The 16387-nt window shown below is 40.6% G+C and overlaps 1 protein-coding gene across 2 annotated transcripts in view; it reads left to right on the top strand.

Annotated features, from left to right (window-relative positions):
* ITGB1 (integrin subunit beta 1) overlaps window positions 1-13482 on the top strand; it is a 47392-nt gene extending 33910 nt beyond the window's left edge. The window contains exons 14-17 of one of the 2 annotated variants that reach the window (XM_057432449.1): window positions 1111-1343; window positions 3448-3614; window positions 4433-4513; window positions 12249-13482. In XM_057432449.1, the coding sequence (XP_057288432.1) occupies window positions 1111-1343; window positions 3448-3614; window positions 4433-4507 (475 nt within the window). In that variant the 3' untranslated portion in view covers window positions 4508-4513; window positions 12249-13482. The remainder of the gene's footprint in view (window positions 1-1110; window positions 1344-3447; window positions 3615-4432; window positions 4514-12248) is intronic. The other variant, XM_057432450.1, reaches the window with a different exon arrangement.
* The last annotated feature ends 2905 nt before the right edge of the window (window positions 13483-16387 follow it).

Here is a 16387-nt window from a genome sequence, read left to right as displayed (position 1 = left end):
AGGGACACTGTATCATATGGTCTCTTCAGGCAGTAAAAGTTTTTGGGTGAGAATCAATAATTACAAACACAATATTAATACAGTATTTTGTTTGCTTCCAGATAGACTAATTATTTCTTACATTCTTTCCCTGCCGTATTTTGTTAGGCATAGAAATGTGTACATTATCTTAAATCAGTTTTAACCATTCAGATTGACATGAGCAGGTAACAGCTTTTCCCTATTTCATTTCTGATTATCAACAACTCACCTTCTGCAGAGCTGGAAGGAACATAGGTCTGTAATGTGACTAACTGTAAAGTCCCATCATCCTTTGACCTTTTGAAATTAATGTAACAAAAGTATACATATACAGTGCAATTTCCAGAACAGTTAAAACTTCATCTAAGATTTTAGCTTAAAGTTTTCATTCAGAAATACTACTGAAAAGTCATTGAGTGTGCTGATAAAAATCTAGATCTAGATTTGTATGGGCCAGTGACATTTGCACCATGCCTTTGGAAATCCAGATTTTTAGAAATGAAGCATTTTCTGCACAGAAACTTTGGAATAAGTTTATGTTTAGTGGCTGGGCTGATTCCTGGCTTTGTGCAGCTGACTTTAAGGTTTCTCTTTGCAAAGTCTTTTTCAGTATAAAAATCTTGCTTAGTCTACTCTTTTCAATGAGTTATTCAGAGTGATATCCTACTGTAAAGCTTGTCACTCGTGTTCTTTTTAACCAGTCTGTATCTCAGATACTGTTTCACTATAAATATTCTGTTCCTACACTGCTTTCTCTGAAAGTACTCATTTTCAAGGTGGAGGTGTTTGGAAAAGTTTTAGCCTTACTTACTTTTAGAGATAAAAGTATCTTTTTTCCTGTCCTAGAAGCTTGTGGATCATCCAAAGAAAGAGGTGTTTATTAAAGGGGGCTTTTGTTAATTACAAGGTACATAAATGTTATGGCTAGTAAAGAGCCATGTCTTGCCTTATTTTTTTCCTGACCTTTATGGCACAAGTGTTGGATTTATTTTTTTCCACATTTTCTCCTTTATGTTTCTTCAGAATAAATGCTAGAAATATTTCATGATCATATTAAAAAGCATTGCTTCTGATTCGTACTTTCTACAGGGACTGCGTTCAATGCAGAGCTTTTGATAAGGGAGAAAAGAAGGAAACATGTTCTCAGGAATGTATGCATTTCAACATGACACGGGTAGAGAGTCGAGACAAGTTGCCACAGCCCGGACAGCCTGATCCATTGTCTCATTGCAAGGAGAAGGATGTTGATGACTGCTGGTTCTACTTCACATACTCTGTCAACTCAAATGGTGAAGCCAATGTCCACGTGGTAGAGACCCCAGGTATGAACATGATGTTGCCTGCTCTCCCCTTGCCTTTGTTGTTAATTCATGCAGTTGTGTACTACAAAGCAGCTCTGGTTGATTTGCATGAGTTAGGTGCATTCAGAAATAGGTAACTGTTCCCTGAGTGACAGCTGTGGATGTCTGGAACTTGAGCGTCTTTAGAAGAACACAGGTCCCTCCAGATCTAGATTGGTCAAACCTTTAAGCTGATAGAAACGGGCTTTGTTTTCTAAAAACAAAAAGTCAATCAGATACGTATATTTGTTAAATCATTTCATGTTTCCACTTGACATACTTTGCAAGCTTATTTTATCCATCTTGTGGCAAGGCCTGGATGTCTGAATTGTGATTTAATTTTTTTTTTTTTTTGACCAGGCTTGTACTACGGGTTAGAAGCAGTGGTGTCTGTGGGCTTTGTTGCTTTTTTCTTTTCCTTTTCTTAATTATATGGGACCAGTCTTACACACAAAAAAAACACCCAACCCTACAAACTGCTTAAATTATTCATGCTGAAAGCCTTTGCTTTTCCTTAACTGAGGTACCTTCAAGAATAGATCTGGAAAGCCTTTTGCATGGTTAATCCTTAATAGTCAACCGTTCTTGATTTTGTTCAAGCTTCTGATACAAAACAGAGACCAAACCTATAGCTCAGTCAGTAATTTACCATTTATTTACCAAGAGCGGTATTGGTATGAATTACTGGATGTTACATCTAACAGTGCAAAAATTCTGGTTTTGTACATTAACATTGTGTGATCCCAATTTTTATAAGCCTGATAAAAATACAAATCTTACTTGGTGTGCTGAAAGATTTAGTGCTGCGCTCTACTCAAGGAATTTTCAGAGTTGATCATTTGGGTGTTCGTCACTTAACAAGGATCCGTGGCTCTTGGAAAATAAATACCACTTCAATTCAGAATGTTTTAAATTCTCTAAAAATGTAGTCCAAAGTATGAAGGAGGATCTTGAGCCTTGTCTTCTTTTAAGACAAGTCAACATATGCGCTACACTTTTTGAAGTCTGACTTTTCTGTCATGGATAAACTTGTGTTGCCTTGATTAAGAGCTGAATCAAGCCTTCATGCACCAGGAGGGACCTGAATTTTGTGCCAGATGAGTGCTGCAGGACCAAGCTCTGTTTGGTGGAGCTGTGTTCAGTGCAGTAGACATTTATTCCTTAGTGGTTCCCAAAAAATTCCTGTTGTGTCCCTTCCCACTTCACTCACTACTGCAGAGGCAGCTACCAAAATTAGGAGTTGCAGTTTGGGAGCGAGCAGTGTTCCTTTTGACAGCACAGGAGCTGCATTTATTTGCTTCTGTCTCCTTCAGTCTGTGTATTGAGCTCTGCAAAAGCCATTGTTCAGTTTGTGGTTATTAAGAATATTATATTAATTAGAAGGATCAGGTTTTATTTTGGAGGATTATTATTCCCATGTCGGTTACCTTAAATCATTTTGCATCTATATTACTGTTTTTCAAACACAATTCGCTTATTTTGAAAGTACATTATATTTTATCCAAAGAATCTGTGACCTTTTTTTAATTTTAGTTTGAGATAATTCCTGAGATGAGGAAATATCCTTTAAAAAAAAATCTCCCAGAAACAAAGTTATTACCTATCTCTAGATAGTGCCTACTGACAATAGCAGCCGTCTGAGGTAAAATAAGGAACACCTTTTCCTGCTATGCTGTTGATAAAAGATGTGGGGACTGTTTTGCTAATCTGCATTTGTACTCCAGGTGGTTTATCCCTCCAGCACCACCTCCCACTTGGAGCACTTGCATGTTTAAAATACAATTGCTAGTTATTTTACTCTAATACTGTAGGTGAATAGCTCAAGTCACAATGTGTGGACTTCATCATTACAACATGAATTGTTCTATTGTTACGATTAAATACAAATTGGAAGGATAGAAATAAACTGGAATGTTACAGGATGTACACATGCCAAAACTTCCATTATTTGAAAGGAAAATAGCATTGGCGTATCTCCAATATCCAAAATACTGGCTTCAATACAAAAAGAAAACTTTAAACCCATCTGTATTTGCATTACTTTTATCATCTTGTAAAATCATGCTTCCCTGACTTTGTTCCCTAGAATGCCCCAGCGGGCCGGACATCATTCCCATAGTAGCTGGTGTGGTTGCTGGAATTGTTCTTATTGGACTTGCATTATTATTGATTTGGAAACTACTAATGATCATTCATGACAGAAGAGAATTTGCTAAATTTGAAAAGGAAAAGATGAATGCCAAGTGGGATACGGTAAGTCAGGAAGCTTTCATCAGTATAAAAGCTGCAGTAGTTGAGGAAAAATAGATGGTGTTTGTCACATGCCTTAAGTGTTTCAGATTGTATTTCTGCTTTTTTGGCCTGTGGAGAAACAGAACTATCCTTGTCTTAAGCTGTCTTTAAAACATGTTGTGTCTTACCACTGGGGGTGAGAGGAAACAACCCTCTTTTGAGAAGTACCTCTTGGGTTAGAAAAGTGAGTAGTAACTTCAGTTAAAATAAAATTTCAGAGAGAAAATGTGTTGATGACAGAATAGTTGAGCTTTGCAGTTCTACCACACTTAACAACATATTATTAAAATGTTTAATAGAAGTTGAGTCACTTCTGTAGTAAGTGAAGATTTTGCACTTACGAAGATACTTCTACAGGTTCAGTTGAGAGAAGTCAGTAACTAGTCACAAAATTGTGGCTGGAATAGTTTGTTGAAATCTTCCAAGCCCCATATCAACAGAAAATTATGCAAGAGAACCAGCCCTATGGGCTATAGGCTTCCATAGGCTGCGGGGTCACTGCCTCTGGGAAATCTTAGGAATCTGCTAATGGAAAACCCTTTGCTATGCCTGTGTAGACGTCAACACCTACATGTGCTTGGTGAGAGAATAATTTAAAAAAATATATCTCCTAGGAAGCCTTTCATTTTTATTATAGAAAATTAAGTCATTCTGTGCTGGAAAAAAAAAAAAGTACTAACTTTATGTGTAGCATGATTTTTTCACTGATGGTTGAAACTGTTACTTTTTCCTTTTTTTCCTGTTTAATTATTCGACATTGACCATTTCTTTTACTTCAGCAAGAAAATCCAATATACAAGAGCCCTATTAACAATTTCAAGAATCCAAACTATGGACGTAAAGCTGGTCTCTAAGTCTCAGTTTGTATCTTCTTTCATTTTCTTCCTTTTTTTCCCTTTGCATGTCGCTTCAAATTCGCTGTGTGTCACAGTCAGATAATCAGTTTGAGTCTTGCTCTCAGTTCATCTACTGCTGCTTTGAGTCTGGGGTTCTAAAGAATGCAGCTTGAGAATTTTTAACTTTTTTGGACAGCAAGATTGCTTGCTTACTAATACCACCACTGCTGGCTTGAATTATTCTACAAGTGATGATCTTTTTTGGCGGCTAAAAGTGTGGATATATATAAAAGAACAGCTGTTAGGTTTGGAGAAGCTCTTTAGATTGTTGAGGGACACAGCATTCAGTGCGAGGTGTTGTCTTCTATTTCTTCAAATCAGCAGTCAATTTGCTTAAAGTTGATGTATTTGCAAAGCTAGTTTGGATACTTCTAAGACATTCCAGCCTATAAATATCATTGGTTTTATTAGAATAACTCTGGGAACATTCAAAGTAGCCTTACAGATTTTTCATTTTAACTGCTTTGGGTTATTAACCTAGTGTAGAACTACCTGTATTTAAAGTGTAAAATGCATATACCCTTCTGTTTCTAAATTTTTTACTGATTTCATTTTTAAATATGCATCTTATTTTTTCCCCACATTTTTTTCTATTGAAATGGGCATTATCACTGTCCTTGTAGCCCAGCCAGCTTGGGAATCTCCATAGCAAAAAACACTGAGAGAAGGAAATATTCTTGTCCCCTCTAGATACACTTTCCCCCAGTTTCCTAGCCCCTCCTAAACTGTGCCTGAAGACCTCATTTCTGTTTGGAAATGCTGACTTCAGTTCTCTTCACACCCAACCTGCAAGGAGGAAAAGAAGTATCCAGAAGAGCAAGTCAGTAAACCAGGAGGGATGGATGGATGCCTTCTCTAGGCTTTGAGTTGCACTTTCTGGAAGGCTTTTGGTGCTCTCCTTCCCTGGAATCTCCTGGGGAAGGAATAAGAAAGGGAGGATGAGATGGGGAGTGGGTGTCAGACAGGTGCTGAGAGATAAGAAGTACAAAGAGCAGAGTAGAAGGAGGGGAATGAAGAAGTTGGGAAGGCAACACATCCCTTTAAATAAGCAAGGGATTTTTTCAGGAGCCAGTGGAAAGGAAGAATCTGTATCTCTAATTTTATTCTGTTTGCTGCTTCCCTTTTTCAAAATAAAAATATATTGTAAAGGAGGAATGGGGGGGGAAGCAGGAATTACAGGTATTTAAGCTCTTATGTGTCCTCACTGTGACAACAATTCCAAATACTTTATCCAGCATTCTGAGCCCTTCCGTGATGGAATAAACTTTTCTTTTCTCTTTGCAATCATTTCACTTTCCAGTGTGTGTCCAGAATTGATTGTAAAATGTTCATTTTGTTTGCCACACCGACCACATTCACCTAATTTCCATTTATCTTCTCAGAGTTGATTATTCTGGGGAGGAAATGGAGTTCATGTTTCTTTCTAACATTTCACATAATCCATCTGGTTAAGACTCTTGTTACCTTCTCTTCTGCTATTCACTTAGCTGTGTACTTCTTGTTGCATGCGGGACAAGCATCTAACAAACCATACAGTGTGTAACTCCCATTCTGTGCTCTCGTTCTCTGCCTCATGACTTTAAGGATCTATTGTCCATAGTGCTGCTGTTTTCTCCTCAAATTGTACTTGCAGAAAGCTTTCCTCTTGTCTGACTGGAGAGACTGACTTTGCATTTTTGTTTCACTGAGAAGATGAAAAGTAGGAAAGTGTGGTGTTTTTTAAACATGACTTTATCATTTTTGGTATTCAGAGAAATACCAGAACTTTGAGGAGAGAGGGAGATGGGTTTAGCTTTATTGGCCACTGAACAGGAGATGAGTATTTACTTCCTGACCCACAGGAAGTAAAAGAAAATCCTCCTTTCCCCTATAACTAAGATTTTCTGGGGTCTTTAGATTGTTGAAGTATCTTTTCATTTAGGTGAAGAACAAGTTGTCTTGTATTGCCAAGGCAAGAAAGTCACCTGAAATCCCATTACAAGACAATGACACTGCAGTAGGTTCCCTCCAGGTGTATCCGTATACACAGTGAACCGTGTGCAGTTTATATGACTCTTCCCCCTCTTCCACAGGGGTCAAATGTACATGTGGGATTCGTTACTGCAGCGAGTCAACTGCAGCACCAGGAAGCTTCCCAGGGACCAGGTGCCCAAATACCTCACCAGTGCAGAGTTTTTAGCAGGGCCTGTTGCAACAGGATGAGGGGTAATGGTTTTAAACTAAGAGGGGAGGTTCAGGCTGGAGATGAAGAAACAATTTTTTACAATGAGGGTGGTGAAGCACTGGCACAGGTTGCCCAGAGAGAAGGTGGATGCACCATTCCTGGAGACATTCAAGGCCAGGCTGGATGTGGTTCTGGGCAACCAGATCTAGTTGAAGATGTACCTGCTTATTGCAGGGGGGTTGGACTAGATGAACTTTGAAGGTCCCTTCCAGCCCAAACTATTCTTTGAGCCTGTTCTATGGTGGTGTGAGTGACTTGTTGCCACAGTAGCCTTGCAGTTGCTGCTCATACCAGCTAGGCTGAATCAAGTTCCATTTGTCCTTGGCCTGCAGTGTAGCTACTTTGTTAGTGTCCTTTCACTGCTGTCGGGCCTTGCTGTCTTCACTGCCCGTCTGGTTTAGATTTGTGCCGTTAAAAGAACGTGTACTGAACAGCAGGCTGGCTCCTTCCCTCTGCTCTCGCAGTCATGGTAGATGATGCCCTCTGTTGTCTGTATTGCCCTTAACCTTGGCTTTGCTTTGTCCCCTGATGCAACTGCAGTATTTATGGGTTAACAGATGGCTCGTTTTATATTACTGTAAAATAATGATTGATATTAATGAGAGCTGAAAATAGCAAGAACCAGCTCTTGAACAATGTCCATCATATTTGAAAAATCATGGCAGTCAGGTGAAGCTCCCGATGACTGGAAAAAGGGAAATATAACCCCCATTTTCAAGAAGGGGAAAATGGATGACCCGGGTAATTACAGAGCAGTCAGTCTCACCTCTGTGCCTGGCAAAACCTTGGAGCAGATTCTCCTGGAAGGCATGCTAAGGCACATGAAAATCAACAAGGTGCTTGGTAACAGCTAGCATGGCTTCACTAAGGGGAAATCCTGCCTGACCAATTTGGTGGCCTTCTATGATGGGGCTAAGGAACTGATGGACAGGGGTAGAGCAGTTGATGTCATCTACCTCGACTTGTGCAGAGTTCGACACTGTCCCACATGACATCCTTGTCTCTAAATTGGAGAGACATCAATTTGATAGGTGGACTGCTTGGTGGATAAAGAACTGGCTGGATGGCCTCACGCGAAGAGTTGTGGTCAGTGGCTCAGTGTCCAGCTGGAGACCAGTAACGAGTGGTGTCCCTCAGGCATCAGTGTTGGGACCGATCTTGTTCAACATCTTTGTCGCTGACATGGACAGTGGGATTGAGTGCACCCTAAGCAAGTTTGCCAATGACACCAAGCTGTGTGGTTCAGTTGATACCCTGGAGGGAAGGAATGCCATCCAGAGGGACCTTGACACGCTTGTGAGGTGGGCTGATGCCAACCTCATGAAGTTTAACCATGCCAAGTGCAAGGTCCTACACCTGGGTCGGAGCAAACCCAAGCACAGCTACAGGTTGGGCAGAGAAGAGATTCAGAGCAGCCCTGCAGAGAAGGACTTGGGGGTATTGGTTGATGAGAAACTGAACATGAGCTGGCTTCAGTGTGCACTCACAGCCCAGAAAGCCAACCGTATCCTGGGCTGCATCAAAAGGAGCGTGACCAGCAGGTTGAAGGAGGTGATCCTGCCCCTCTACCCTGCTCTTGTGAGACCTCACCTGGAGTATTGTGTGCAGTTCTGGTGTCCTCAGCATAAAAAGGACATGGAACTGTTGGAACAAATCCAGAGAAGGGCCACGAGGATGATCAGGGGACTGGAGCACCTCCCGTATGAAGACAGGCTGAGAAAGTTGGGGCTGTTCAGCCTGGAAAAGAGAAGGCTCTGTGGAGACCTCATAGCAGCCTTCCAGTGTCTGAAGGGGGCTATAGGGATGCTGGGGAGGGACTCTTCATTAGGGACTGTAGTGATAGGACAAGGGGTAACGGGTTAAAACTTAAACAGGGGAAGTTTATATTGGATATAAGGAGGAAATTCTTTACTATTAGGGTGGTGAGGCACTGGAATAGGTTGCCCAAGGAAGTTGTGAATGCACCATCCCTGGCAGTGTTCAAGGCCAGGTTGGACAGAGCCTTGGGTGACATGGTTAAGTGTGAGGTGTCCCTGCCCATGCAGGGGGTTGGAACTAGATGATCTTAAGGTCCTTTCCAACCCTAACTATTCTATGATTCTAATGTATGTGATGAGTTTAAATACTCTATAGTTTCTTACAGTGGCTTAGGACTTAAACCCATGATAAAGATATCATAAGTGACTGTTGAAACAGTAAGTCCATGGAGGAAAAAGGAATGAGAAGGTTAATCAGACATCCTAAATAATAGGTTCATCTTTATGCAGTACTAGACTGAACTGTTACCTTCTGAACGTCCCAGTCTATTTGAAAATTAATACTATTGCAACAACATAGCTCTTTATTTCCTGCTGAAGGTACTTTATAAAAATGCCTCCATCTTTATTTTAATATATCTCACTTGATCTTTTCTATAGTTACTGTCTGGAGATTTTTATTTTGGTTTAAGTGTGCATGGTGTTTTCGTTGATGGGGCATGTGGCAAACGTTTTCCTTAACTTTGCATGCTTAAACCAATGTATCCTCTGCAGTGGAATAAAGAAAATAGGTTTGTTTAAAAACAGCAGTATTTGTTGAAGATCTGAAGTCTGAATACCACGTTTTAGTGGCCACTTAAAAATCTGTAATGCTGCTAATCTCAAGGTTTATACCATGTGCCAGCTGTGAGGGCCCTAGGTGAGGCGAGACTCATGTTGGACTAGTGGACATTTATTTACTACTCCCCTGTTAGTATTAACGATAAGCTATCTACATAAGACTTCTCGAGGCCAGCGCTGAGGCCCATTGATGGTCTGTGGCTGGGCAAGCTAGTGCCATCGTTGTCTGTGCAGCAGAATATCGCCGGGAAGGAATTGCAAGTCCCTTGGGCACCTGTGCTGCAGTTACAGGCAGTAGAGCCTCAAGAGCCATTCAGCTGATCACACGTAAGGTTGGGTGAACCTGAATAGTTCTCTGTGTGGTGACTAAATCTCCATTATTTGTAGTGGAACTGAGACACTCAACTGCCGTGGGGAAATGCCTTATTCAGTGACCTAAATCCTACTGTGTGCTTCTGAGTTCTTGAGAACCTGAAGTGTGAGTACAGGGGAGGACAGTACAGGGCTAAATAAAAAGCATGTCAATTTTGAATTCTGATTTCTTTAAAAAAAAGCATCATAATAAAACCTGCAATCTTACCATGTAATTTGCATTTTAAACCTGATTACAAGCACAAGTTAATTGCATGAGCAGCATCCTGCAAATTTCCAAGTTTTAGCCCTAACCTTTTGAGGAATTCCTGTACTATCTGATAAACATTATCTCCCCTTTACAACCTGGAAAATGTAAACATACACCTCCCTGTATGTACATGCTGAGGGTAGCCTGTTTTGTGACATGTTCAAGGTTAAAAGCGCAGTGTGACAAGAATTACGTAATGCGTTGCCCTAGACATGCTGTGCAGTACCACTGGTCTGCAGATGAGACACCTTACTGAGCTTCCGGGCTTGCTCTGCATCACAGATTTTAATGATTTATATTTTTAAGAATTCTTCATTAAAACTTATGAGGAAACAAGCAATGTACATTGCCAAGAACTTAGAGGTGTAATGAGATGCTTCGGTTACTTCAGATTAAATCCCTCATTCCTGGATGTTTTTCTAGTTTCATTTACATCTTACTATTGCAAAGCTATTTGTTAAAAACACTGGGGGGAATAATTTTGCATTGATGACTTTGGCAGAGGAGTAGCCACAGCACTGTGTTCCATTTACTTAAAAAATAAATCTTGATTCCCCATCCCTTTCTGAACCAGTAGTTGATATAATTTTGGTCAATCTCCAGTTTGCCTGGGAACTGTAGGAAGGGTCTGTTGCTGTTAACTGTGTATTTGTGAAGTGCAGCCAGCACTGGACACTCAGTTCTTCCTTCACCTCAAGCCAGTAGACATCATTGACTTTGCTTTTGAGAAGAGTGAACAGAGAACCCTGACTTCCATTGTCCAGTGGTCCAGGTTCTGGCTGAGCTCTGTTGTTCTGGGTAGGATTGGGTGTGCCTTATTGCTCTCTGCATGCAGAGAAGCTGGTTTTAAGGAGAAACGCCCTTTGTCTGTGAAAAGAACCCTGGCATAAAGGCAGTTCACCACCTAAATGGTCTTCCTTAGCAGCAGCTACAAGAGTTTGTTGGGGTAGACCAGTTACTTGCCACGTACCAGGTCTTGCTAACAGTAGGCAACAAACTTCCCAGGAGTTGTGATATGAACATTTCACACCTAGCTGGTTTCTTGCTTGCCTTGTCCCCTCTAGGCACATTCTGTGGTATTCCCAGTTGATTTTCCAAGTTTATGACCCTGAGAAAACAGACACACGTGGTGTTTGTGTGTCTAGCAGGAGGATTTCCTTTGACTCCAGGAAAAAATGGTTTAACCTGAAATATTTTAAATGCCGTGTGATTTAATAGAGTAAAATTTAATTCATATAGTCACATAGGCCGTCTCAGATTGAGGGGAACTTCAGAAGAGAGGTTCACTTACTGCTGCTGAAGGCCACATTCATTCAGTTATGGCCAGAACTGCACTCAGTACTGCATTCCTGCAGGTATTACTTCTATATAGCTTTGTTCTGGTAAATAACATTTGTTCAGGTTGATGTTCAGGTGGTGGTAAAAACAGAGTACTGCAGGTCCCAGCTGTGTGGGTGCAGTACTGGCAGTAGCCGTTTCTCCTGCTGAGATTTGTCTATTAATTTTGAGTCCAGGCTGTTTATCTTCAGTGTGAAAGGATGCCATAAACGGAGCAAGATTTACTGAGGTAAAAGGAAACCTGGGAAGAAAGGAAGCTTAAAATGAGGTTTGTTTAGAGGTTTTCAAATCTCAGCAAGAGAGGCAGAAGCAGTTGTTGTGTAGGCATTTCTCATATCAGTAGGAGTAGTGGTTTTATTTACAGCATTTGCATCGGTACAGAAGTTTTTGTTCTCTCTGTGAATTTTGTACATACAGGGGCTGGGGGATCTGAAGTAATAAAAGGAGAATGATGAGTACTGAATGTTCAGTGTAAATATTGAATGTGTATTATAAAAATACTACAAGCCCTTCCACTTTCTTTCTAGAATTATGTTACAAGATAAGCTGTTTAAACGTTTACTGTAGCAGAATGTGGTCTGTGGTCGGCTGTGGTTTCAAACAATGCTGTTTACAGTTCTGTTCTTCTTCAAAAATACCATGGTGGGTCGCAGGCCCCTGCGGTGACCACAGGAGGTTGCGAAGGAAATCTGTGGTATGGACTGAATGGGATCGTGCCCTAACCCTTTGCCTTGTTAGCTGAGCATGCCTTTATTCGAGTTGCTAGAGGGAAAACTAGTTTGACTTAAGCTGTTTGTGTGTACAAACAAAATATTAATGGGTAATTTCTTACGCTAATTTTAGGCTAATTTTTACACTTCTTGGTCTTTTTTTTTTTTTCCTCTTTAAATGTTAATATAAATATTTCTCTCTTTCTAGGGTGAAAATCCTATTTACAAGAGTGCAGTGACGACTGTGGTCAATCCTAAATACGAGGGAAAATGAACACTGCTTGTATAACTTCACAACACTGTATGCAGCATAGCAATTTTTGTAGTCACAGTAAGATAGATTTAGGGCAAACTGCAGTGATTTTACTAATTCGTTACATATAGGTTTGTTTTCCTGTGTGAAAATGTACCATATGTAATTTTTTTTTTTATTTTTTGGTTGGTTTTTTTTTTTGCAAATGAGAGTAATCAGTGCCGGAGGTCTGACTCACAAGAAGAAACTTGAGACTGTGTAGCCTGGTCAGCTGAGGTCACGTGGTGCCTTTTTCAGCCTTTCCCACTCCCGTGCTGCAAATCCAGGTCTTCTGCAGGGTGCGATCCTGCTGTGGCATGCCTGGGAGGGAAATGGTGCAAGCAGTCGGCGTGAGGGCTCTGCCTAGCCATCTAGTATTAAACTTTTTAGCTTTACAGGGAAATCAGGGCTTGAGTTTGCAGATACAATTAAACTTATGTAGCATGGAGCTGGTGGTGAATTGGTCTTCTACTTGCTAGACATATGATTAAGTATACGGTAAGTTGAGTAAGTTGGAAGTGAGCAGTGTAAATGACTGAAAAGTGTGTGCATATCTATTTTTAATGTGTAAGTTCCTTTTTGCCAGGTTAGGTTTAAAATGAAAGGGTTGAGAAGAATGTTCAGATGGAAAAAATAGCTTTAAAACGTGCCATTACTGAAAAAGTTGCTGACTGGTAACTTGCTTGTTTTTTCTTTGTAAATTCAAGCCCTGGGTGGCAGTATCATGAAGTACCATACCAAGACATCCTCAAAACACCTAAGGGCCTTACTTGATACTGTGTCTTTATTCTGTCATATTTCCTTGGTTTAAAGCCTGGTGCTTTGTCACCCTTCTAATCTTTTTAACGTATTTTGTTGCAGTTCTTTTTGTAATATTTTTGTATCACACCAGCTTTTATTTTTCCCTTTTTTGTGAGCAGTCTTAGCTGTAAATTTGCCTTTACCCTGTAGCTAAGATTGCGTAGTTTGTCATGTGACAAGTCACACAGCATCCTTGACATGTGCCATGTATATTTGCCTCTGACCATTCAAACTGCATCATAGTCATATCCTTGTTTTAAGTGCCTTTTTATTTTAACAGATGTTCACTTTTTACAGTGCTATTACTGAAGTTATTTATTAAATAAAAGTACCTTAAAATACTTGTAAACCTTGTCTCTTTATCTTGCGAAAGTTTATACTGTTCGAAAAACCAAGGTCTGAGTCTGTTTGGGTAAGAGGTGATAAACATTGTAATAATAACAAATAGAACCTTTAGGTGAAGTCTGAGGAGAGTGAAGCAGAAGGGATCTTGGGTAACAAATGTTAGCTGCTGTATGAAGCGTACAAAGGCCAGGATGTAGCCAGTGTAGTGTGTTACCTGTAGTGACTATTGATGTAAAGCCTCAAACTTCTGCTTGCATATGTGCTGGGGAAGTTTGGTAGTTTGGTAACTGTTCCAATAAATGTGTATTTGTTACTACTGTTTCACAACACACAACAGAGAAAGAGTACTGCATTTTGTAGGAAAAGAAAGTCTGCCAAATTTTTTTGAAGGGTATAATGTACTAGATAGGTTATCAAAACCACTTTGTAATTAAATATATTCCTAAAGTATATTCATGGAATCTGTATGATTCTTTTCCAAACTGTTGGTACTTCAGGTTATCCTGAGAAGCTGAGGGAATCTGTTCAAAAAGTCCTTTTTATCCTCCATCTGAGGGCAGCAGGAGCCTGGTCTCCATAAAATAGAAGAGGTTGGAGATTGTGGGGCGGGGGGGTCTGTCTCCATCTCTCTGGTGGGGGGGCAGCTGGAGACAAGAGGATCCAAGAAGCAGTTACAAAACCGTCTTGGTTGTCTGAGGCCAGTTACTGAAGGGATCCAGGGTGAGGTTGGGTATATGTTGGTGTGTTCAAGGCAGGGTGGTGGCACTGGGGAGAGTGGGGATCCAGGGGCAGCTGTGGGACAGGCTGTCAGCCTGGCACCGGCATGATGGGCACTGCAGACATGTCTGTTATTTCCCACTAACAAACAAGCCTTCATTCTGACCAGCTGGAAAGACTAAGAGGAGGAAACCATTCGTCCTGTTCAGATTTCCATGAGTGCTGGCTTTTCTCTGTAGTGCTGTGTGTGTGTGCTGTATACATGTTTTGTGTGTGTCTGCACGTGCTTACCGGGAGCACATGTTTAGGCTCACTACAGTGTGGACCTGGGGACATGGAGCTGCTGCAGCCTCACTTCTCTTGGGCTGCCAGATTTAGCAACAGGTACATTTTCTGATGGTCAATGCAAATGAGAAAACTCAGAGATGGGAAGAAGCTGTGTAGTAATTTAGCCTGCTGTCTTTCCTAACAAAGACCACAGTACTGCTCTGAATTAGTTCCTACATCATGAATGCTCACTCATGTATTGCTTTTCCAAGCAGGTGAAACTAAACAAGCCTGAGAATTACATGTAACCTGACCACAAAGTAAGACCCTGGGGGCTGCACCTGTGTGTACAACGTGTGTTTTCTTTTCCTCTTGATGCTGACTTTACAGAATTGTGACTTGACCGTGGCCAGGATGACATGACATTTTCATTGGGGCATTTGAATATTTTACCACCCTTCCTACCACTTTGGTCGCTTCCCCAACAACATTCAGGATTTTCAATTGTTAAGGAAAGATGCAGAAACTTCTTCTAACCATGTTCTGTATTGGCTATGAAAACCCTTCTTTGGAGACAAGGCAGCTTAATCAGAAGGGGTAATTTCTGACCTTTATGGCTCTTGGGATTCAGTATTCTAGAAAGATAAATCCCACATCCGTGTCTCAGAATGTATCAAAATCCCTTTCAGATCTGTTTTGGTTTTTTTTACTTCTTAGTCTTCCCCAGGTTTCACAAAACACTGTGATCCTGAACTAACCAGAATTCATGTCACACAGGTAGCAGGATGCTGACCTTTGGGAACCCTGATCCTTATACAGCATTACCAGTTCTGCCTAAATTAAGCAAATTTTTAACTCTGTGTGTATTAACCTTGTTCCATCCACTCATTTATATGTTACATGTTCTGCAGTTTCCTTAATGAGTCTGGTTTCAAAATACTTTTGTGGATTGGTGGATGACTTTTACACAGAGATGCTCCTGAAGGCTTTGGATTCAAGTAGCCTGTTGAAGAGAGCTTTTTTTAAACCCTTGTTTAAACTGGGTTTCCAGTAGCCACTTAACAGCCAGATGGAAGCTGCTTAATATCTCCAAGTGAGCAGTTGCTTAAATGAGAGAGAACAGCTGCCATCCTACAGTATCAGGTCCAAGATACTATAAGTGTCACAGAACGTACGATTTGCTCTAAAGCAGGATTGGATGCTCTACCTAAGAGAGATGGGGTAGCTCAAATATGATTAAGTGCTGGAAAATAGAAGTAGTTGTGAATCCTCCTTGCCTTATAAATAATGACCTCAGCTACTTCCCCTGGATTCTGCAAGTTGGTGAAGCAATGAACTAATACTAAAATACCAACAACAAATGCATAGACACAAAAGACTGGGATCTGACTCAAGCCAGGTAAAAGATCCCAGTAGTATATCTCTTTTAAAAGAGTTGCAGTTAATGTAACTGTAGTCTAGCTATCCCTAATCCGTCAATTTCTCTGATTCCTATCCAGCAACTGAAGAGCTAAGCTAGAATTGCTTTATGGTGGCTGTTAATAAAACAAAGGTTCTTATCCTGGATTGAAACAGAAACAGCAAAAATCCAAGTCACCTAAAGAAAATATCTCTCTCTAATCACATGCTTTATCAAGTAACATGCATCAAGTAACAACCTTTGCCACAGCACGTTAAGCCTTTTGCCTTAACCTGCCTCTGGGCTGCTGGAACACTACAGCTAGTCTAGTTGAGACCTGTCAGACAAACTGAAATGGTCTCTTAGCACAGTCTTGAGCACCAGTGTGTGAGGAAATCTACACTGATAAATATATGCTTCCCCTGGGATTCTGATGTTTTTCTTTCCTTTTCTGCACAGTTGCACTACTCTACAATATGACCATTTTTTCTTTTCCATCATAAATATAAATTCATTCTCAGAGCAC

This window comes from Pezoporus wallicus, unplaced genomic scaffold (assembly GCF_028554395.1).
Source record: "Pezoporus wallicus isolate ANWC-B61680 ecotype Strahan unplaced genomic scaffold, APGP_CSIRO_Pwel_v1 scaffold_2584, whole genome shotgun sequence".
Taxonomy (NCBI): Eukaryota; Metazoa; Chordata; class Aves; order Psittaciformes; family Psittacidae; genus Pezoporus; species Pezoporus wallicus.
This window is presented reverse-complemented; position numbering and strand designations above follow the sequence as displayed.